At 36.2% G+C, this 23,202-nt stretch overlaps 7 protein-coding genes across 10 annotated transcripts; 4 read left to right on the top strand and 3 right to left on the bottom strand.

The window, feature by feature from the left end:
- Positions 1-927: 927 nt before the first annotated feature.
- On the top strand, positions 928-3,611 carry DhpD (guanine deaminase). Of its 2 annotated transcripts, none has more exons than XM_018445659.1 (9): positions 928-1,142; positions 1,568-1,694; positions 1,786-2,031; positions 2,122-2,340; positions 2,461-2,568; positions 2,656-2,763; positions 2,852-3,017; positions 3,148-3,294; positions 3,383-3,611. In XM_018445659.1, exons 1-9 carry the CDS (start codon positions 1,117-1,119, stop codon positions 3,580-3,582), a joined length of 1,347 nt encoding a protein of 448 aa, XP_018301161.1. In that variant the 5' UTR covers positions 928-1,116; the 3' UTR covers positions 3,583-3,611. The 2 variants fall into 2 exon arrangements, with proteins under 2 accessions (XP_018301161.1, XP_018301162.1); XM_018445660.1 differs by lacking the exon at positions 928-1,142 and adding an exon at positions 1,197-1,227.
- Positions 3,612-4,015: 404 nt separating this feature from the next.
- On the top strand, positions 4,016-5,464 carry RpS2 (ribosomal protein S2). 2 transcript variants are annotated; one of them, XM_018445665.1, is made up of 4 exons: positions 4,072-4,097; positions 4,256-4,305; positions 4,395-4,740; positions 4,929-5,464. In XM_018445665.1, the coding sequence occupies exons 3-4, from the start codon at positions 4,396-4,398 to the stop codon at positions 5,415-5,417; spliced, it is 834 nt and encodes a 277-aa protein (XP_018301167.1). In that variant the 5' UTR covers positions 4,072-4,097; positions 4,256-4,305; position 4,395; the 3' UTR covers positions 5,418-5,464. The 2 variants fall into 2 exon arrangements, with proteins under 2 accessions (XP_018301166.1, XP_018301167.1); XM_018445664.1 differs by lacking the exon at positions 4,256-4,305 and having other exon boundaries at positions 4,016-4,097.
- Positions 5,465-5,950: 486 nt separating this feature from the next.
- On the bottom strand, positions 5,951-6,572 carry l(2)37Cg (RNA polymerases I and III subunit AC2 l(2)37Cg). The gene is made up of 3 exons (XM_018445668.1): positions 6,477-6,572; positions 6,303-6,397; positions 5,951-6,225 (listed from the first exon to the last, which is right to left on the bottom strand). Exons 1-3 carry the CDS (start codon positions 6,495-6,497, stop codon positions 6,015-6,017), a joined length of 327 nt encoding a protein of 108 aa, XP_018301170.1. The 5' UTR covers positions 6,498-6,572; the 3' UTR covers positions 5,951-6,014.
- On the top strand, positions 6,534-7,931 carry CRIF (growth arrest and DNA damage-inducible proteins-interacting protein CRIF). Of its 2 annotated transcripts, none has more exons than XM_018445666.1 (3): positions 6,534-6,606; positions 6,788-7,295; positions 7,539-7,931. In XM_018445666.1, exons 2-3 carry the CDS (start codon positions 6,832-6,834, stop codon positions 7,855-7,857), a joined length of 783 nt encoding a protein of 260 aa, XP_018301168.1. In that variant the 5' UTR covers positions 6,534-6,606; positions 6,788-6,831; the 3' UTR covers positions 7,858-7,931. The 2 variants fall into 2 exon arrangements, with proteins under 2 accessions (XP_018301168.1, XP_018301169.1); XM_018445667.1 differs by lacking the exon at positions 6,534-6,606 and adding an exon at positions 6,637-6,663.
- Positions 7,932-8,777: 846 nt separating this feature from the next.
- Positions 8,778-14,145, bottom strand: LOC108721236 (forkhead box protein P4). Its single transcript, XM_018445658.1, has 6 exons — positions 13,807-14,145; positions 12,317-13,110; positions 11,244-11,511; positions 9,406-9,648; positions 9,082-9,329; positions 8,778-8,991 (listed from the first exon to the last, which is right to left on the bottom strand). The coding sequence occupies exons 2-6, from the start codon at positions 13,062-13,064 to the stop codon at positions 8,792-8,794; spliced, it is 1,707 nt and encodes a 568-aa protein (XP_018301160.1). The 5' UTR covers positions 13,065-13,110; positions 13,807-14,145; the 3' UTR covers positions 8,778-8,791.
- Positions 14,146-17,793: 3,648 nt separating this feature from the next.
- On the top strand, positions 17,794-19,990 carry LOC108721212 (uncharacterized protein C6orf106 homolog). The gene is made up of 3 exons (XM_018445625.1): positions 17,794-18,144; positions 18,961-19,307; positions 19,683-19,990. Exons 1-3 carry the CDS (start codon positions 17,987-17,989, stop codon positions 19,784-19,786), a joined length of 609 nt encoding a protein of 202 aa, XP_018301127.1. The 5' UTR covers positions 17,794-17,986; the 3' UTR covers positions 19,787-19,990.
- A 182-nt stretch (positions 19,991-20,172) lies between these two features.
- Positions 20,173-22,658, bottom strand: Ts (Thymidylate synthase). The gene is made up of 5 exons (XM_018445705.1): positions 22,557-22,658; positions 22,226-22,478; positions 21,668-21,931; positions 21,292-21,554; positions 20,173-21,220 (listed from the first exon to the last, which is right to left on the bottom strand). The coding sequence occupies exons 2-5, from the start codon at positions 22,440-22,442 to the stop codon at positions 21,011-21,013; spliced, it is 954 nt and encodes a 317-aa protein (XP_018301207.1). The 5' UTR covers positions 22,443-22,478; positions 22,557-22,658; the 3' UTR covers positions 20,173-21,010.
- Positions 22,659-23,202: the final 544 nt, after the last annotated feature.

Below are 23,202 nucleotides of genomic sequence, written 5' to 3'. Positions count from 1 at the left end.
AAAATTGGAATGATAAAAATGTTTAACATTTTAATCAATTTATATTATAAAACCCGCATACGGAAGAATTAATTTATCTCGACATAAAATAAGAAAGATTGTCCTTGCTTCTGACATTCATAATTCAATGTGATTGCAATGAGAGATCAGAAACTTAAAAAAAAAATAGAAACTGTTTATCTACATGCCACTGAATTATATTTATATTAAAAAATAATATGATTGTATTTTTTTGTATTTCTATTGGAAAATTTTAATAAGATATTCGAGAACTATTTGTTTGAGATTTGTTTTAAACGTTGAAAAATATTCGAGGATATTGCGTTTATTTTGTTAATAGATTATTTTTAAAAAATAAGATAAAATTTATGTATTAAATGTTTTGAAATATATTTGGAAAATTATTGTTAATAAAGAAGAATTAAACAAGTAATTTGATTACAGGGATTTTGACACGTTTTAATTTTTCGTTGGCACAATCTTCCTCTTATCAGTCAAGACTAATTATGTAAAAATTAACTTTCAGATTATGAAAAACTATAGGAGACAAGAATAATGTTAACAAAATACAAAACAAATCATCGATTTATTATTTTTTATTCGTATTCTTTACAATAGAAGAAGTATTAAAAACCTTCTGATGGAAGGTTATGTAATTGTTAAACTTTCTTTGAAGAACTTTTATTACATTATGTCAGGTTTGATTATTCATGCAATAATTGTAGAAAAAAGCGTATATATACATCATTGCGTTTTACTTTTATCGCTGCAGATTATTACTTCGCTTTTATTGTTTTTATAATTAATTCATATATATTTTAAAAACGTAGTTATCATTAATCGATAATACATATGTAAGAAATTACCAGCATCTGGAGATTTATCGACCGTCTATATTTTTTGCGAATACATAGTAGATGCGTATTTTTTTGATCTTGTGTGGTTACTGCAATTTTCAATTAATCATGATGTAATTAACTGTATCATCTCACGCGAACATTTTTATCCGTCGAAGTTTACATATTTATTTTTTATCCGATATTGCAAAAATGAAATATTTATTCTCTTAACTCAGATGACTCAGCCAGATCAGCTGCTTTGCGCAACATGACTTGAATGACCAACCCAACTGTGATAACAAAGTAATGTAATCGAGTTATCTATGATAACTAGCGTTATGAAAACTGTCGCGAAAGCGATAGTGAGTCGTGATCGAAAAGTTGCTAAGTAATATTTTATTCACAGACGTTGTAAAAATTTTACAGTGTTAGACCCTGCAAAGAAATTTTTTTTTCGTTTGTTGTATTTTATACAATAAAATAACAAAATAAATTATTTGTTAATGTATATTTTATAAAGTTTTTTTATTAATATATTTATCTTATCTATCTTTAATTAAAATTACGTAATAGTAATATATTATGATATATTTAATTTCTAATAAACTATGAAATTTAGCAATGTGTAACTGTAGATATATAGTAAATATAAGTAAAAGTTTTTAAAACGTCTTGAATGTAATTATGAAATTGAATAGCAATGTATATAATATTTATTTTTGTTTCAGTATAAGCATTTATAGAAAATATAGCACAATGGTTCGACAACTGTTTTTGGGTCCATTGATTCAAACAAATGATAAAGAAGAATTAATTATTAAGGAGAACGTTGCTGTACTTGTTGATAATGGCAAAGTATTTAATGATTTAATTTTACATACACATTTATATATATGTATAGCTTATTTAAAATAAAAAATATATTAATTACCTATGCAATATTCAGATTATTTTGATTTTGGACAATCAAACGGATCAGTTCGAACGGGAAGTTTATGAGGAAGTAGTTTTATCGCATGGTCAGTTTATGATGCCTGGATTTATCGATGCCCATACTCATGCAGTACAGTTTCCAAATCTTGGACTGGGTTACAACAAGGATCTTTTGGATTGGTTGGAAATTTATACCTTCCCGCTGGAGAAAGAGTATAGTGATATGGAATTTGCAGAGCGAGTATTTGAAGCAGTTGTGGTGCGTAAACAATTCTATCCAAGATTACACCATAAAATGTATAATTATTTCAGATATTCTTCGTTATGTCTAATATGCATGTCGTTGCAGAAACGAACCATCAAAATGGGCACAACAACGGCATGTTATTTTGCATCTTTATATGCCGATGTGTGTACAATTCTTGCGCAAAAAACTGCTGAATTGGGTCAACGAGCTTTCATCGGAAAAGTGAACATGAACGCTCCGCGTGACGATGGATATTGCGAAAGCACCTTGGCGTCAGTTATAGACACCATAGATTTCATAAAGTCTATTGAGATAATAAAGGTAAATGCAAACTTGTATTTTATTATCTGTAACATTGTGACAAGATAACTCTTCAATTATAGACAGATAATTTTATGTCACAATTAATCACAGAAAAATATTGCTCCAAACTTGTTACAGAATCCACTTGTAAAGCCGATCATCACACCAAGATTCGCACTGAGCTGCGACATGGAATTAATGCAAAAGCTGGCAGAGATCGCTAAGACGAAAGACATACATATACAGGTATTTTAATTTATTGAACTTGTTTAATATCATGTCAGCAATGTACAGCTGTTATTATAAATATAAAGTGTTCCTCATTGTCCGTAGAGTCATGTTTCTGAAAATAAGGATGAGATAATAGCAGTGAAACAAGCTTTTCCACATCTACCTTCGTACACGGCTGTTTATGATGCTGCTGGTCTTCTTACCAATAAGGTATAATACTTCATTTTCTTAACTTATTAAAGAGCAAATTGAAACAATTGAAAGTCACATATAACGTATATCTGGTTCTTTTTTACAGACAATATTAGCGCACGGAGTCTATCTTGAAGATAGCGAACTTGCCATTCTTAAAGAACGAGGAACAGCTGTAATTCATTGCCCCTCTTCAAATATAAATCTGAAAAGCGGGCTTTGCGATGTGCGAAGGTTAAAGGCTAACGGTATCAAAGTCGGACTTGGAACAGGTGCCATAAAAGTTTTTTTTATAGAAGTTTTACGATTTGGATATTTAATTTAATATCTAAACTTTGAATTTCAATTAATATATATGACGTAATATGTTCATTATATAATTAAAAATGAATGTCTTCTTAGATGTTTCGGGTGCATCTAGTTACAGTATGTTGAATGAGATGAGATCGGTTTTACAAGTATCAAATTGTTTATCTTTGACGAGAGACAATTATACACCACTTAGTTACAAAGATGTCTTTCATATGGCAACATTGGGAGGTGCTAAAGGTAAAATTGGTCATTGTACATTAGAAATGCTCTTTATATCCATGTACAAAAATCTTTACAATTGTATTAACATATTGATTGTGTTTAGCACTCGCAATTGATGACAAAGTCGGTAATTTGATGCCAGGCAAAGAATTCGATGCTCTCATCGTTGACGTGAACGCAAAAGACAGTTTGTTGGATAATTTTAAAGAATATACACTCGAAGAGAATTTCCAAAGATTTATATATGCCGGTGATGAACGTAATATAGTATCAGTATATGTAAAAGGTAAAAAAGTGAAATAAGAACTTTCTTATTTTTACAATATTTTTATTTACAAGATTTATAAGCTGATAGATAAAAAACTTCTATTTTCGTACATTATTATTTCTGTATTGTTTGTACAGTGTAACAAATTTATAAATTGTTATATTCAATGAATAAATGATTGAAAAAAAATCTGTTTTTTTACTTCTCTTCCAGAAACATTATTTTTTACTTTAAAATTATATTTTCATTTGCATATTTTGGAATAATAGAATATTTCTCTGAATCTTTTTTAATGAACATTAAATATATTTTATTTACTTTTTTATCTCTTCTGTTTTGAATATTATTTTATGATTATCTTAATAGTTTGATAAATTTTTGTTTTGTATGTCTGAAATGTCGAACGCGTACTGGATAAGAACGCGCCATTTTTTTAAATGTCGGATATTATGTCATGTAAGAGGCGCCATCTCGAAGGCAGATTAACTTCTTGTTTCCACCTCATGTTTCCGGTTCTTCTGTGATTTTCGAGGAAAAGGAAGGAAGTAACGTGAGTATATTTCAGAAAGTTCTCAATTTTTCTATCATTTTTGCATATTTTTCGTTCATCTGTATGAGACATTAAAACTATGGATATTGTTATATGAATAATTTCGTCGTATTTCTTAATATTTCATCAAATGCCGTATGTCGGCGTCGCCCGCTTAGGATTACCCAGGCTTGCCATTGCAAGTTCCAATATCAAAAATATGTGCACAGTAATTATCAATTTTTAATAAGATTGAAATCTAGGATATATTATAGATTACATCTCTGATCAAATTTATCATCAATTGTTTAATCGCAGAATGGCGGACGCTGCTCCAGCCGCACGCGGTGGCTTTCGTGGAGGTTTTGGTTCTCGCGGAGCGGGTGATCGCGGAGGACTGAGAGGTCGAGGTAGAGGTAGAGGCAGAGGACGCGGCCGTGGACGTGGCAAGGAGGATAGCAAAGAATGGGTCCCTGTTACCAAGCTGGGTCGTCTAGTCAGAGATGGCAAGATTCAGTCTCTCGAGCACATCTACTTGTTTTCCTTACCCATTAAGGAGTACGAAATCATCGATAAATTCCTTGGACCAGATCTAAAGGACGAGGTTCTAAAAATCATGCCAGTACAGAAGCAGACACGTGCCGGTCAACGTACACGTTTCAAGGTAAACTTTCTTTTCTTTTTTTCAAGATCCAGTTCTAGCAATGTAAGATAAATTTTAACTAACTTCCTGTTTATCTTCGTCTAATTTTAAGAATTAGAAAAAGATAAAGAGTAAATTGAGCTAATCAAAAAAGTAATCAGAATGTAAAACTAGAGAGACAAGACTATTTAAAATATAATATTTTATAGGCTTTCGTTGCCATCGGAGACAGCAATGGACATATTGGACTGGGAGTAAAATGCTCCAAGGAAGTAGCCACTGCGATTCGCGGTGCTATTATTTTGGCTAAGCTGTCCGTTGTACCAGTTCGACGCGGATATTGGGGTAACAAGATCGGCAAGCCGCACACGGTGCCTTGCAAGGTAACCGGCAAGTGCGGTTCTGTGCAGGTGCGTCTAATACCTGCACCCAGAGGTACCGGCATTGTATCCGCCCCAGTTCCCAAGAAGCTTCTTCAGATGGCTGGTATCGAGGACTGCTATACCTCAGCTAGAGGATCAACCTGCACACTCGGTAACTTCGCCAAGGCCACTTATGCTGCGATCGCCAAGACTTACGCGTATCTGACGCCTGACTTGTGGAAGGAGCAAGCTCTGGCTAAGGCACCGTATCAAGAATTCGCTGATTATCTGTCTAAGACTCACAAAGGAGGCGCGAGAGCAGCCGAAGTTGTCTAAATAAACATCTAGCCCCCATGAAAGCGCTTTGAAAAATTGTAAAACAATTCTTATTTTTTTTCCCTTCCAATCTCTTGCCTCTTAGGAACCTAACACTTCCTATTCTCCTTCATTTCGTTGAGCAAAATAGACAATAGATGCTGGAACTACAATCAAATGTAGCATGTATCATCACAGAATATGTTGATATATATACAATTAACACTAAAATGGCCAATGGTGCCATTATGGCTCCGTTAATTATTTTAATTTTTTTTTATCATAATACAGAATATTAAGAATACGAAAATATATATATATAATATAAATAGTATCAAAATAACTTTCCTAACTGAAAACAAAAATAGGAAATTATGAAATTGCTGTCTGATAATTTTAGCGAAATATCAATTGTTTTAATGTTAACTATTTAGTATATTACATATATATACATATAATTAATGAAAACCATCCAAGCTTTTTAATTATTCAATTTGTTTTATTGAGAAGCTTAAACTCTATGCCTTTAACACACAAATTTTTTAATTCTTGATTAATAAAAGTTTTAAAAACTTATTTGTAATATATTAGAAATCTAAAAAAGAGAATGATACAGTGTTACGTAGTATCCATAGTATCTTCTTTCGTGGCTTTATGTTTTTCATAGGCATTATTAAACGTCTCGATCGTGTGATCACACATTCTCTCAAGATCCTGAAGGCCTCGTTTCAATACTTGGATCACATTTTCACCGGTTGTTTGGATGTTCAAGTGCATCCTCTTCTCTGCAGGATGCGGCACAGTGTGGCCGCATATTTTCACGCCCGGACTGCAAGAGAGATTAGAAGAATTAAAATACAATATTCCATGATTAAACTACATTCATCAATTTTAAATGATACGTACTATTCATTTATCACAGAAGCGAGCGCATTTCCCAAGGTATGGCCCTCGTCCACGAAGACAAAAGTCCCGTACGTTTCCCCGTGATTCCCCGGCAACTACATTTACGATAAACAATTGAATAAATTTGGGTTTAACTTTCCCACCGTCAATTAATATTATTAATTATCATATTACCCTCGAGAGACGTTTCGCCATCGCTATCAGTGCCTCTTTATATGCGCGGTTTGAGCCACGCTTTCAGTATCCTAACCTAAGCTGACTAAAGAAATTGATGTCTCGCACGAGTTCGATAACATTAACTCGGGTAGGTTATATTTTCGTAAACATAGTTGTGATTTCCTCGAAAGTACGGCTCTTGCACGTTCGTACCGTCTGTCTCTTACGAATACTTGTAACAGCTGATAATTTTCGCACCCCAGTTTCTTCTGTCATTTGACATACCTTTATTTTAATCGGCTTGATTTAAATTTAACCTAAATTTGTAGCGATCTTGTGATTCCTGGATACGTTTCATCGATTCGACATCCCGATGAGTCTAAGACGATGGATCTGCGATGTCATCGTTCAGCGGAACGTGCGATTTCAAGGCGCCGTCGTCAGTCGTTTCCTCGCCACGGAGGCGAAGGACGAGATCGTCGATATAACTACCGCTGACGAGCAGCCAATATACTCGAACGAGCTCCAGTACGAGGAGCTCGCCAAGAAGCGAAACAAGTCTCGGTTGAATCTGCACGATAGGAATATACTTATGGGCAAGCCTCCCTACGAGCAGCCTATGCAATGGTATCATAATACAACAAGATACAAGAAGCGCATGCTAGGTAGATATGGATTCGAGGGCAACAAGGAACCAGCAGGGTTTGCGTGGCCTACACCAAAAGAGGTCAAGATCCTTCAGGAGTACGAGAGAGTCGCCTTCCCATTATCCCTCCAAGAGAGATGGAAGAAGCTGGAGGAAGAAAAACGGATAAAGGCTGAGAAAGTTAAAGCAAGGCATGTCTTTATCAGTTTTATCACTGGTTGCGTTCATAAAAAGCTTTGCAATTTTTGTAGAATTTTTTAATATGATTAATCTTGCCCTTAGTTCCTTATTGGACCTAAATGTGTAAACCAATTATATTAAAGAATTTTACAATAGTTGCAAAAAGATGCTTTCTCTGCTGAACGCAATTACTGTTGGATGAAAGTTTACAATTTTGGAATATTAATGCATATTAATGCATGATATGTTTGCAGGGAAGCTGAAATAGCCGAAAAATTATCGAAGGTGGACCAATGGACTGCCGAGTTGAACGCAAGGGTCGCTAAGAAGAAAACCGAATTGGAGGCTGCCAGGTTGCATAAGGAGCGTATGGTGGAGGAGATCAGGAAACATTTTGGCTTCAAGATCTCGCCTAGTGACGAGAGATTTAAGACGATGATGGAACAAAAAGAGAAGGAGGAAAGGAAGAAAAAGAAGGAAGCTAAGAAGAAGGCGAAGGAGGAAAAATTAAAGACCATGATCCAAAAAAAAAATCAAGACCAAGAAACCGATTTAACGAAACCTGTAGAATAGTTACGTTTTCTTTCACAAAGTATAATATAAAACGTTTTAATTGTATAGCTAATAAATTTATAATTCATTAGAGTTCTCTTTTAGATGCTTATTTCGAGGCTGAACGTACAGCCAATATGATTAAACCACGTAACATTTTTCTTTACATTTTATTTAAGCAATCAGCGTTCTCATATCTCAACGCTAGACATCGCGAAGTGAACTTGGTTTTGATCAAAAGATATCCAAATGCCTTTCTCTGCTTTATATTATTAGAAGTTTATCTTTATAGTAGAAATTTTCCAACGGGCACTTCACGCTCTGGCGAGAATATAATATAAATCTCAGGGACAATATACACTTACGTAATAATAAATATCATACTTTTTTTACTAATACAAAAACATTACACACTGTTTCGCAAAAGACTAGAAGAAATTCTAATGCATAGTTGATAAATAATGCTTCTCTTTAAGACACTTAACCAGGCACACATTGGACGATATGTAATTACGTTGTTTATTTTCTGATCTCACTCCGATCATGTTAAAATCCTTCGGTGATTATCGCAATTATCAAACCCTCGAACTATGTTGCATTTGAGAGACAAGATTTCCTCATTTGTACCGTGCTTGACTCGTTATCCATTCATTAAGCATATCAATTAACTGGTTCAATTAAGCTTCTAGTTAATCTAGCAGCCGCATCGAATAAAATGATCGAACATTCCACGTCATTGTGAAAAATTTCTCGAGTAAGATCAGCTTCTCGTCATCGTACAGTCCTCGTTGGCCCGATCGCTGTTGACAAGCGATTTTCTCTGCGAGTTTTCCCGCTCCGAGACGGTCTTCTCAGTTTCACCAACTTCGCGAACCGGCTGGTTGTCATACGACCGCGCGTTCTGTATCTGAAGTTCGTCAATCACAATAAGACGTACTTTGTTGCCTTCTGTGTGTCAGGCGGATTGCAACTGCGACGGCGACGTCAATTCATAAAACTGGAAGCTGAGCTCCTCGCCGAAGAGATTTTCCGATCCTATAATCTCGGGATCAACCATGTTTAATCCCAGGATAGTCGGATCCGTGACTAGATATCCCTCGCTTACGAGTCCACATTCCTCAGCGACGACCTCCTTGGATATCGGGTTCAGAAAGTCTGCAATAAATTTCACAATTCATCAAATTTTGTTTCGCCAATGCCGAGTCGATCTCTTTCTGAAAGAAACATTGATTACAATGTCCTCACCACTTTCCTTGAAGGAGCATTGAAGCGAATCCGTTTGTTGCTCCGTTGTCTGCTCGTTCTGTTGACCTGCCTCAGAATCGTTCACCATGGGAACTAAATACTGCACTTCCACTTGACGTTTTATCCCGTTGAGTATTTGCTCGGCAGAATGCTCGAGCGTCACGGAATTCAGTATATCGTCCGCATCCTCCTCGGAATTCGGCTGCGTGATGCTCGCCGTCGCAGCCTCCACCTCGTCCATGATTTGGCTGTAATGTTAAGACGTATGTTCAGTATAATATGAAGAAATAGTTTTACAAAACTTAACGAGGAATAGACATTTACCTAATAATCTTGTTACTCCGGGATTCTTCAGATTCATTTTGCGCTACTTGTGTTTGTGTAGTATTTGTCAGACTAACGGGCAATGGACGAGGTCTGTAATCGCCACGATTCGCGATCGCCCAAAGGTGACCTGCTCCATGAGTCGCCTTCGATCCTTTCCTGAAGTGCGGATTTATCGAGAGATTGTGCCGAACGGAGTTCTTCCAACGATCATCGTTGCTTTTATAGTAAGGAAAATGCTCGCTGAAAACGACGAAAAAGCATCCTTTCGATTTTAATTACACAAATTAAGTTACACGATTTATATTTTCATTCCAAATAAAAGTTTTTTGTATAATTCAATAAAGTGCTTGCAAGAGCTACTATGATCATTTTACATAGGCAAATCGACGGGAACATAATTAAGGATAATACACACAAAAACGCACGGTAATTTGCGTCCCTACGAAACTAATTTCCTTCACCTGCTCGCAGCGATGTCACGGTGCGTTACGCACCCCCTCTTTGCGATTAATTTCATGAGTTTTGGTGGAGAACGAGAAACATTTAAGCCAAGGGTGCATTTGAAATGCTAAAAGGTGCATTTACTTGCTCCACTGATCACGATGATCGCAATGAATGTTGTCACTTATGCCAACAGTTTAATGAATCTGTTTCTAAGTCATATTTGTGTATCAGTGTAATAAAAATAATATTTTTAACACACACCCACATTACCTATGATTTCAAGATGCAACTATAAGATATGCTTTAATATGATTGATTTTCTCCTCGCAACTTTAAATTTATAAATCATGTTATTATCATATAAATCATATACTAAAAAAAATGATGTATCAACAGCATTATCTTAATTGAAAATAATTTTGTTAATTAAATAACACCATTAATGAAACAAATATTTATGCTCTTGTTTTAATAAAATTTCATTTATTTCATTAATACTATTGTTAAATCAACAAGATTATTTTCAATTAAAATAATGCTGTTGAAATAACATTATATTTTTTCAGTGTATTAAAAAATTTTATAATAGTTGCAAAGTTGCTCTTTCAGCCATTGATAGTTTTGGATAACGCAAAAAAAACGTGAAATTAAGATTATGATTTTTAATATTATACATGTACGTAGTATATTTATAGGTCTGCCTCTGTGCAGAGTAACCGGAGATATTTCTTTTGACTCGTTTGTTTGAGCGGCTCTACGCGGTTGAACCTGAATGATCTATATATGTGTTTTCCAAGGAGCTCGAACAGCGATCGAACAGGTGAAGGCACAGGAGCAGTAAATTGTGCGCATTCGTGTTGAGGGCTGCAACGAAGGATAGCTGAAGGGTGAGGAGTTAGTGCCAGGTGGTGCCAAGCAATGGGGGCAGTGGTACCAATGGGTACCATCTACAAGTAACCCACCCCCGTCGACCCACCCCCAACCAACGGGCCACGTTCGTGTAAATTCGTAGAAAACCCCTTGCGCGTCTAATACGCAACTAAGAAAGATACTCCGTCCGTCTCGAATATAACTTGTAAATATTTTTCTCTCGTAGGATCAATTTATCAGTTTTAATCAATGGAATGTTTTATTTTAATTTGTGATTCCGTTTAAAATTAAAGAATTAAAAAATATATAAGAATAAACTGGAAGAAATATATATTTTAATTAGTATATGTTTAATAAAATATCTAATTGAAAAGCTATGAAGGAAAAATTGTAGAGAAAGTATGCGAAGCTTATAAGCACGCCGGTCATGGACAATATTTTTGGCAAGGAGATGCAACATAGAAGCAAATAACAAGTTAAAGTTTTGGCTAACAACAGTAATAAATTTTCTGCTAACTTACGAGATCCACTGGTAAATCGCGGAAACAGTGAGCTCGCCTCTTTCTTGTAGCGCGTGCTCTATTAATTCCGTATAGGTAAAGGGTGGTTTTTTTGGCCCATTGAATCGCGTAGACGAGAAATTTCGGCTGTCGCTTCCGTTGGCGGGATAAGTCGCCTGGTTTACGTCCTGTCGATACGTCGACGAATTTTCGTGACTGCCATATCCTCTCTTAATGTCGTTGACGTAATTGGAGCCATGCGACCTTCCGTTCGGTTTATTCTTATTGCCTGAAAATGCGCAATTAGCCGCGGAACCGCAGATTCTATTAACGGAATATACACATTTTTTAAATTCGTAATTAAATAATTAAATTTTTGAAGACTATTCCTGGTGAAAAAGTTTCTCAAAATTTTCGTATGGATAAGGAACACTTTTCAAAAAAACTGAGAAAGTCTACATCTTTTCTTAAACCTTCTCATATATATGAATTCTGGAATATTTTAAAATTTCTAAAATTTTTCTATAATTTGTAAAAAAATATGTTTTTAAATTTTATAAGATTTTGTCAGAAATCATAGAATGAGAAATCTTAGAATATTTCAGAATGCACATATATAAAGATTTCTAAAAAAGACGTATAAATTTTCTGTATAAAAAAATCTGAAAAACTTTCTAAAAAATTATAAAATTATTCAGAAATTCTGAAAAATTTGGAAACTTATGTAAAAATTCTGAAAAGAATTTTCATCCTGGATGACATCGTTTACTATCGTTTCGAAAATAGTCGCAAGCAGGAAGTTCGCGATTCGTTTTATTGATCGATCTAAAAAGAGAATTTTTTTAAAGAATATATATATATATATAAGAATTTTATTTAGTTCCAACTTCATTTAATTTAAATAAAGATTTAATAAAGTATGTTAGAACTAAATAAAATTTCTAGTTCTAACACCGAAACATATGACATCTTATCTGCTTTCATCTCTTTATCTTCTTTATCTTTCTTTAACTTTAATATTCATAATTCAGATATTCAGAATTCATTCAATAATATTTGAAAGCGTTAATTCAACCATTTTGCATTTTTCTTACCACAATAATTGTTCTTCGTTGTCGCGGTGGGTCCCATAGTACATCTATCATCCGCGGCTTCGATGAACGAGTCCAGTTTGAAGTCCAACAACCACGACAGATTTCCATTCTCCTGATCCTCGAATTGCTGTTGCTGTTGCTGCTGTTGTTGATTATTGCTTGTCGTTCCCTTATTTTGTTGCGTGTTCAGATTAGCAAGCGAGATTACGGGGGCGGCGACCGGTTCCCAATAATTCATCGATACTGCTGGCTGATAATGAAGCTCTTCAATATAGGTTTCTGTAGGATGACGTTCGGCACATCCGGATGTGTTTGACGAGGATGAGGTTGATGATACTGAAGACGACGAGGAAGACGAGGTCACAAGGACGTCCACATTCTGCTGTTGCTCCAGCTCCGACATGGTCGTCCAGGTGCAGTTTGTGCCATCCACCAGCAACACTTCCAGATGCGCCACTTGCGATTCCTCGACGATCTCCTGGGCAGACATCGGAGAGAAGAATGCCGCCGCGTTGGCGATGATGTCGTTCGATGTAGTTTCCAGTTCCACCGGCGTCTCCAGTTCCTCGAGATAATGTTTGCGACTCGTCTGGCGGACCTCATTGCAGAAGCTGTCGATGTCCAACTCTTCGAAGACCTTTCGTTTAGATCCGTCGACCTCCAGGTCGTCGAAGATCTTCCGTTTGGCGGAGGCACAGCACTGACTCTCGGTGACCTCGCCAGCAGTTCCTGACGATGGCCCGATCATCTTGTCGGCCTTTGAGCTGCTGGCAAATACAAATCAGCGGATAGGCCTATCAAAAATAAGTAGATAAACAAAAGGAATTTATAGGGTAGAGCAGGGTTTTTTGTTCATTTCTCGCGATAATACTTATGTTTCTGAACAGAACAGATTAATTATTTAAAGATAATTATGTTTGTGCCCTCAAGGAGCAATGACGAATGTATAATGTAATTATAAGCATGTCACTGCAAAAAGATATTGTTTGCTATCGTAAATTTTAAATAGTATTATTTTAAAGATGAAACTCTCTCTCTCTCTCTCTCTCTGACACACAGAATAGCCATGCTCTATCCTATAAACAAAAGGAAAAAGCAGAAACTTTAACTAGTAAAACCAAAAATAAAAAACTAAATTTCTAAGATAAAATATTAAAAATTGAAATTAAAATCTATGGTTTCAGAATTTAAATTTACAAAATGTATAAATTCCCATTAATGAAAATGACTCCTTCTTTAATCTACTTACTTTTTGCAAAATAAAAAATAACGAGCAGCAAAGTTAGCTCATGCGTTAAATAATTTTCCATTCGGAAGATAATTATTCGTATTAGACGTTTGTGTGCAATATTAGCTACAAGCTAAAAACAAGCGTGATGTACATTATAAAGTATTCCTCTCGGGCGCATCCTGTTGGTTATGCAGAGCTTATTTTGCGACACACGAATTCATAAACATCGCCGTGTGAAAAACGCGAAAATGTCTCATACCTTGCTCCCGTTTGCTGTGTTTATTCGTTTTTTTTTTTTTGCGCGAGGTGCCCTGAAATATTCCACGTTCTTTTATCTCGACCGAATTCGACGCGAGATCATCGTCGAAGACTAGGAATGCGCGAAAAAACTTTCAGTTCGTTAACTCCGTTATTTTTCGTTTCGACTTCAGACACGCTCCGTCATACCGCGATTCATGCGCGGCTTTCCGCCCCGCGTTCGCCGTGCACGTCCAGCGCGGGACACACTTCTGAAATGAACCGTCCGATTATTTTTTTTCTCCCCGTATCGTCGTGATCGAGCGCCCGTGAAACGCGTCCGTCACATCACACAGCCGTGTGCGCGCCGCTCGTTTGTCTCGAACGTCGGCTGTCCCGCGCCACGCGCGCTGCGCATGCGCACTTGCCACGATTAATGGCCGCAGCACAGACTCTTGCATAACGCATAACACGTAATGCATAAGAAAATGTACCAATCAAAGCCCTCCGTTTCCTTCCTTTCCATGAAATAAAGAATTCTGATTGATTGAATTTCTTATGCATTACATGTTATGCGTTATGAAAGAGTCTGTGCTCCCCGCTTTAAGGCCGCAGCACAGACTCTTGCATAACGCATAACACGTAATGCATAAGAAAATGTACCAATCAAAGCCCTCCGTTTCCTTCCTTTCCATGAAATAAAGAATTCTGATTGATTGAATTTCTTATGCATTACATGTTATGCGTTATGAAAGAGTCTGTGCTCCCCGCTTTAAGGCTGCGTTCCGTTTCATGCATCACGCGCATGAAGCATCTTTTATCCTTGTTATTCATCGAATGTTAAACAAGGATAAATGATGCATTATGCGCATCATGCGAGAAACGGAACGCAGCCTTAATACAGTCGCGGGCAAAAGCAGCCGTCTAGTGCCGGACGATCGAACTGCACCCGAGCTTTCCCCACCATTGGCTGCGTTCAACAGAGAAAACTAATCAGTTAAGGGTCACTGGCTACGTTTACACCGTGCATTTAGGCCGCGACCTATACAATAGATGTCCTTGTTTATCCTGTAGGTTAAACAAAGACATCTATCGTATAGGTCGCGGACTAAGCTCAAGGTGTAAACGTAGCCACTGTCACCAAGCTCAGTTGATCTAACTAGGCCAGTTAGTCCATCGGAATTGACCAATCACATTTGTCATTTTGTTTGAAGAATTGACAGATTGGTCAATTCCGATGGATTAATTGGCCCAGTTAAGTTAACTGAGCTTAGTGACAGTGGCCCTTAGGCCGGAATCAGAGGCATTAAAAATTGAGATTGAAGATTGAAAGATTGAAATTTGACCAATCAATAGGAGCTAAAATTCCTTTGCCCTCATTGGTCAAATTTCAATCTTCAATCTTCGATCTCAATCTTCAATGCGTAGTCTGATTCCGGCCTTATACGTTTTATACGTAGGAAATGTAAAAAATCTTTCGCAGCGTTAAATTTCCAACCCTGCCTTCGAGTATCATTTTGTCTTCATTTAATATTCGGTGAACAACAAAGACAAAATGATACTCGAAGGCACTCGGGTAGTATTTTCGAACGCAGTCCATGACTCTTGTCACGTTTTCCGTCCAGCGATTGGCCGATCGTTCGAATAGGTGCAGGCACGGTGCAGATGCAGTTGCATTCGTGAGACCCGTTTTACTGAACTTTTGTATTTTTCATTTTTTTTCCTTTTCCTGAAGTATTTTGTTAATAGAATTATTATCTTTTTTATTATTACGTAAGAAGAACGATTAGATTAAGGATGAATTGTATAATTATAAATTTTGCTTTAAATAATTCCGACAAGTGAATTATTTAATGATTAACGGAATTTTATTGAGGTGGAATATGACTTTAAAATATTCATATATATTAACAGTAATTTATGTATTTAAAAATAAATAAATTTCTGTTAGTTTTTTTATTAGATTTCTTAACTAAGGAACTATTTCTTTTGATTTTATATTTATTTCTCGTAAAATAAGATAATATAATAAAAGTAAGGATGTGTATAACTTCGCATATTAAAAATTATTGCGTACCGGAATGGGACGGCGTTTTTGTTCTTGACTGTATGCGATGATGTATGTGATATCTGAGAGATGCAAATTATAAGTTTTTTTTTTCTGGACATCGCATCTACATATTACGTTTTAAAACGAACTGATAAATTTAATACGCAATGAAAACAACGAGAAGTTTTTCGGAGTTTCTTTCGGAGCTATTATTTGAAAGAAAGAGATATCAAGAAGGAATTTAAAGTGGGATAAGCATCCTTAGAAAGAAGATGGAGAAAACTTTCCATGTTGTTAAAATTCACGCTATCTCGACATCTGTGAATTAATTCATTTTCAAGAAAAGCTCCCATTTTCTTTGACAAGGTCAAGGTAACGCGCACGACCGCAAAAGGCTGATTATCGCTTATCGTTTTTGCACGGACTGTCGCGCGAAAAATATTATTTTTCATACGGAGTATACTGCGTAGGGGCGCAACATTGACTCGCGGGGCCTCGTCTGAAATAACTCGAGTAACGAGGTGAACAGATAGGAAGGCGATCAAGCATCGTGAATTGGAAAAAGAAATAAAAGATCGGGAATTATAAGAGACATCGAAATAAATTTGAATTTTCTAGAACCGAGCGAGACCGACAAGGCGAAAGATTGCGATGATATTCGCTTATTTTCAAGCCTTTCGTTGCGCGTTTGATGATATATCAAGGCATTTTTTATATTAATCTTTAAAATTATTTCAGGTACGATCTCAAGATCTGTTACATGGTGGTTTTGTTGGAATCATAAATATAAACAATGATCTTAAATTTAAATGTATAAAATTTATAATAATAAATTAATCTCAAGTACGAATATATAAAATACAAAAAAATGTTACGCACAGGTCTGGACAAAAGAGCCACTATCTCGAAAACGGTGAGAGATACGATAAAATTCCACAGGACTATTTCGATTCTTCTCGAGAAGATCTATGAAAAAGGTCCTGTGCGTCGAAGCCATATCTATCACCATTATCGAGAAAACGATCCCAACGTCTACTAGACCTATGCATAATTTTTTTTGTAAAAGAGTGTAGAATATTAGACTACAAAAATACCCTTCCAAAACTGATAGATAGCCCTTAGGTAGACAATGAGAGAGGGAAGAGAAACGAAAGTAACGAATGACCTGTAGTCTCACGACGAGAGGAAAGGGGAGGGCTCAATGGAAGGATCCAGAATTTGACGGCTCTGGACTGGGTACCATGGATATGCACAGTACCGATACGGACCGACTGAGTGCAGTGTGGGAATAAAGTGACGCATGCGCACTGAACAAACGCTATGACTGCTCAGTAATGTATATATCTGGGTAAGATCTGAGGTATCGTTAGGCCCCTAGCAAGGAAGGAAATATGAAGGGAGTTACAAAGAGAAAAAAGTTCCTTTAAACAAATAGAATAAATAGTTAATACAAATAATAATAAAGAAATGTATTTGTTTGTTATTTTTTACGTCTGCAGCTGATTTATTACGTGAATACCAACATTCGTTGCGAGAGTAAGGAAAACTGCAGAAAACCTTACTAGTATTCCAACAAAAACATTGTACATAAAATATATAAAACATGTGAACTTTACCTCTCGCAAAAAATGCACGAAAATTCGTAAAGACTTAGGCCGGTATTCATAGTCAGATCTTATATTCAAGACCGTCTTAAGTACAGTCTTAAGAAGTCATGAATCAATCAGAAGGCCGTATTAGCGACTTAAGACATTACTTAAGACGGTCTTAAAATAAGAACCGACTACGAATACCGGCCTTAGAGCCCTTTACGGGGCATGGCCGGCACGGGCACCTAACGGCTAACTGTCGCAGATACGGCTGTGAAAGCAGCCGACACGCGACTGTGACGTCAGCTTACGCATGCGCATGAACATTCCCATGCGAGAATAATTCCCACACTGCCCATCACTACTCGGACTGAGTGTCGCTTGGGAGAATGACATTTAAAATCCGTGACTGAGATTACGACGACGACGACGACGACGACGACGAAGGAGAGGAGGTGGAAAAATAAACAGAGCAGACAGGGTTGACAGTTCGACGTTGACAGTCCGGGGCACATGGACATTGAGCACCGTTCAAGTTGAGTGTCGTTCAAGAAGCAGCGATCATGGATCGCAACAACGATCTGGACCAACACTTGCTGCACCAGTTCAGCTGCCTAGGCACTACAGACAAAGATGACCTAGTGAAGCAGCTGCAGAAGCTACTGGCGGACAGCCATCTGAACGAGACCACAGCTGCGTTCTTTCTTGACATGAACAACTGGTAAACGGACATTCCCCCTATCGGGACGCCACTTTGCCGTCCGTGTACGCTGCCCACGCACATAACCTTGCATCGCCATGTTTACCCCCCGCAGGGATATTTTTTCTCGAACCTCTCTGAAAGGCCTCTTTCCTTTTTTTTTTTTCAAATTCGAAGAGTAATTCGTCGAGTATTGCGTCACGTTTTCTTTAAGCTTCTCTTTTTTTTCTCCTCAAGATGTTGTCCTGCTTTTATGAAAAATCTATGTCAAAATATTGCCAGTGTCCTATTTCAGAGTCTAATGATAATTTGTACTTTGTGCTCTTTTAGTCTGCAATTTAAGTGACGCATACATAACAATGTTTTTGTATTTTGAAGATAAAAAGACCATTTTTTAAATGGAAGGCACAGCTAAAAAAAATTTCAGTAGCATTCAATGATGTTGGATAGTAAATTCTTAATTTACATTTAAATATTTAAACTAATTGTTGATTTAAAAATTAAAAGTACATGTAGATTTGTTATTCCAACCGTCAATTAAACCTTCAAACGAAAATTGTTTTACAACGCAATTTATGTTTCGATCGTAATGATCCTGTCCTTGCTTTTGTCTTCTAATTGTTTTCAAATAACAGAACAGCAGTCATAGAACAATTGTCATTGTTACATTAAGACAAATAAAACCCGAGTTGAAATCTTATCACTTAAATTTAGAAATATACTCGTCCACAAAAAAAGCGAGCCATTGTAACGTTACAGTAGTTTGTTTTTCTTGTGAGCAAGTATAGAATCTATTCCTTTTTGCTAGATATTATTGTAACATAAATTTTCTTCCAGGAATCTACAAGCAGCGATTTGCAGCTATATTGATTTTGGAAATCCCTTCAACACACCATGTATGACATTGATATGCGACAGTACGATCGGCGAGGGAGAAGCTGTGCCACCTAATACAAACTTTCAGAAGTCATGGCGCGTGCAGAACAGTGGTACCGAGGCATGGCCCAGTGGGATCCACCTGCAACATTCTAGTGGAGTGCTAATGGGCTGCGCGCGGATACCTGTTCCACCATTGGCCCCCAAAGAAACTACAGAATTAAGCGTAACGTTGAAAAGTCCGGCTGAAACCGGCGTGCATCAGAGTAAATGGAGAATGATGACGCCCAACGGTGTCTACTTTGGTGGTACATCCTGAATTCTATGCAGCTTTTCCGATAGAATGTGATATAGAAAAAGGATCAGCAAATTTAAGAGCGTATAATATTAAAAGAAATAAATAAATGTTCCGCTAATATAAATCGGTAAATCAACCTTGATCTACACATCTACACAATTTTAACTTAAGTATATTAATTGAGATGTGATCTGTACATAGCTTGTGATTCACAATTTACTTATCTTGTTGATATCTTAAAGTGACAATGTTAAGTACAAAAGAATATCATTGTTTATTTTTCTGTTTTAATTTCCAGAATAAAACTCGTCGATCCTTTTTCTAGATTGCTCTATTCGATTCAATTTCTATCGTATTTTATCGCAAAATTATCTTTTTGTCATAGATGTTATCTGGGTGATCATAACGGTGAATGAATGCGGCACATTAGCGGTCACTCAACAGTTGCATCAGTTAAGTACACAGTCCAATGATGTACAAATGTGCTAGCCTTTGACGTACAAAAGCCTCCATTAAGAAAGATTTGCGAAATATTGTACAAGACGTCTCTCGGAAATATCGGATCGTTGTGAAAATCGGCAGTTGTTTCTAAATTTTGTATAGTTGCTTTTTTCACAACGGAGCTTTTTACCGCTCCAGCACCTCGTAAAAAGAAATTGCTGTGTGTAGCAGATCCATTAATAAAAGATACAATAGATTTGACTGTACTCTTATCCTGATTAAAATATTCATAGGAGAGACGCGAAGCTAGTTTAAAATAAAACTGCATTTTATAACAAAAATATTCCTATATATAAAAGTTCTACCTGAATTCGTTAAAAATAATTTTTTTGTTTATAATGCAGGGGCGATTATTTCCAATATTTGTTCTTACTGATTTATATTTAAAAAATAACGAATTTATACATATTATATATAGAATTACATAATTTTGTTATACTTATAGAAGCTGCTTATATAAGGCCTTTTGCGATCGTCCATACTTGTCGATCATAATCGACCGGAAAAAAAATTAAATTTGTGTAATATAGAAGTTGGAATAGCGCGTGCGATAATTTTTATTGGAATAAAGAAACAAATCGTGATAGATTTGCATGAATTACATGTGATGGGTATTGAAGATATTGATATATACTTAAGGTACAAGATTTATTGAAAAAAAAAACATAATTTCTCTTAAAAAGTTAAGTTTAGTTAAATATACACATATATACATACTAGCATAGATGTATATGCGTATATAAGACTTTACTTATGATATATGTATAGCTAGGAGGTTACAATATAAGATATATAATTCATCACTTTTAACATCAGCCCATATACAAAGAGAAATCGAGCTATATTAAGGTAATTTTTTTATATCTCTCAAGTTAAAAATATTGTATAATTGAAAGTACTATCACTTAATCGGTGTATCTTAATACTGATCAGAAATACTATAGAAAGACTAGTTTCTAGTACGTTCGTTTATCAGTTAAGTACATTAAATAGGAAAATTAAGGACTGCATTCAGCAAAAAAAGTAGCTTTATAACTGTAAAATTCTTTAATATGATTGGTTATACATTTATGTCTAGTGAGAAACTAAGTATAAGAGGAATCAGTTCTATTAAAGAATCATACAATAGTTGTAAAGCTTCATTAATGAATGAGAACAAAATGTAAATTACATAGATCTTTCAGAGGATTAAGCTTATTCAAGCGAGGTAGTTCAGACAGCCATCTTCATGTAGAGTTTGGAGTATGGATTGTAATCTATCAATTTGAAATCCTCGGCAATGAAATCATCAATATCTTTAACTTCTCTAATTATCTTTAATTTTGGAAACTCGCGCGGTTCGCGTTTTACCTGTTCCTTAAGGGCGCTTATATGGTTGACGTAGACGTGGCAGTCTCCCATTGTATGTACAAATTCTCCTGGCTAAAAATAAAAGGAAATAAAAAATAGAACGAGATCTGTCTCGAATTTGAGTGCGGAGTATCGATCCTCACCTTCAATCCAGTAACATGAGCGATCATGTAAGTCAGCAAAGAATACGACGCTATGTTAAACGGCACTCCTAAACCCATGTCTGCGCTTCTTTGATAAAGCTGCGTGGACAATTCTCCGTTATTTACATAAAATTGTACAAAAACATGACACGGCGGCAATGCCATCTTTGAAATATCAACCGGATTCCAGGCTGACATTATAATACGTCTGTCCTCAGGAGAATGCTTTATTTTGTGAATGACTTCTTTCAATTGGTCTATTCCTAGAATAAATACGCAGTTAAATTTCAATCACACTTTTCTGTGTTGAACAAATATATGAAAAGGAGAAGAATTCTAGGTAATTTATTTTAAAGAATACTTTTATCAAAAATACCTTGTCCTGTGTAATCCGTGTACATGTTTTTGTATTCAGCACCAAAGTACCGCCACTGAAAACCGTAGACAGGTCCCAAATCACCCTCCTCTCTATCAGTGAAGCCACAGGAATTCAAGAAAGCCCGTGAACCATTTTCATCCCAAATGTGAATACCCTTATTCGACAATTCTTTGGAATTTGTCGATCCTTTGATAAACCACAATAGTTCTTCAACCACTGCTCGCCAGAACACTTGTTTAGTTGTCAGTAATGGAAAAACACCTATAATCGAATAAGCAAAGTGTTAACAATATGCCATCAGATTCAAAGATAATATTGTGGTAAACTGGCGTTAACTGCATCTATATTAAATGTTTTGTCAGTAAATTCTACTTGATTTCTGTAGTCAATCTACCATTATATTCCCTTACATTTCTACTATATATTTTGGAAGACTGTAAATTAAAGTTTGAAAGATCTATAGAACTGCCATGCTTATAAATTATTACCGGCTATCTTTGCTTTACCAAAAATAAACAACAATAAATATTCTAATTGAAACTACACTACATTTACCATCTCGTAAACTGAATCGCATTTGCGTGCCGAAAATAGAATAACTATCGACACCAGTGCGATTACTCTTCTTTGCTCCACTCTGAATAACCTTCTCGATAAGTCTCAAATACTGATATTCCTCGTGTTCTTCGTTTGCCTTTTCATTCATCTTCTGCTCCACGTCCTGGGTCGTTTCTTGCAATGATTTCTCGAGCTCGACACCGTTATTTGCCATCTCTTCTTATCGTAGTATATCGTATTACAATAATGCCTAAAAAATATATATATATATATACACAATGCGTTGCAGCAAAATCGTTATTCCAGATGGTACACCGTCATTACGAACTTTTGATTGCGATACCAAAATTAATCGAATTTAAAATCAATATATTTTCTCAAGATATTTCAGCTAGATCAGTCAACGATTATACACGTCCAAGCGCGGGAAAACATAAGTGACACGTGACTCAAGGTACAATAGGCCTGTTCTTTTTGGCTGAAATTTTGCACCAGTTCATCTTTCTTTCTTTTCTCTCCAGGACGAAAGAAGAGGAAGAAAGACGAACTGGTGCAAAAGTTCAGGCAAAAAGAACAAGCCTCATGATCGCGTTCAGCAGAGCTCAACTGTTGAAGAGCGGATCCGTGAACGCTCGTTGCTATTGGTGTATTTTTTTAGATCATCCAATGGCAGTGAGCATTCACGGATCCGCTCCACAACAGTTGAATCTGCTGAACGCGACCAATTTCACGAGCCGCTCAAACTAGAGAGCCTCACAGGGAGAGTGGCAAATTGCATCGCGTGACCCGGTCTCTCTGATTGGACCTAGGCATCAAAGGCTATGGGGCTTGCTTTCCAACAAGGACAATGGCTACGTTTACACCGTGCGCTTAGTCCGCGGCCTATACGATAGATGTCTTTGTTTAATATACAGAATAAACAAAGACATCTATTGTATAGGCCGCGGCCTAAATGCACGGTGTAACCGTAGCCA

This window comes from Mycetomoellerius zeteki, unplaced genomic scaffold, assembly GCF_001594055.1.
Source record: "Mycetomoellerius zeteki isolate Tzet28-1 unplaced genomic scaffold, Tzet1.0 scaffold164, whole genome shotgun sequence".
Taxonomy (NCBI): Eukaryota; Metazoa; Arthropoda; class Insecta; order Hymenoptera; family Formicidae; genus Mycetomoellerius; species Mycetomoellerius zeteki.
The sequence above is the reverse complement of the archived record's forward strand: the minus strand, read 5'-3'. Positions and strand labels throughout refer to the sequence as shown.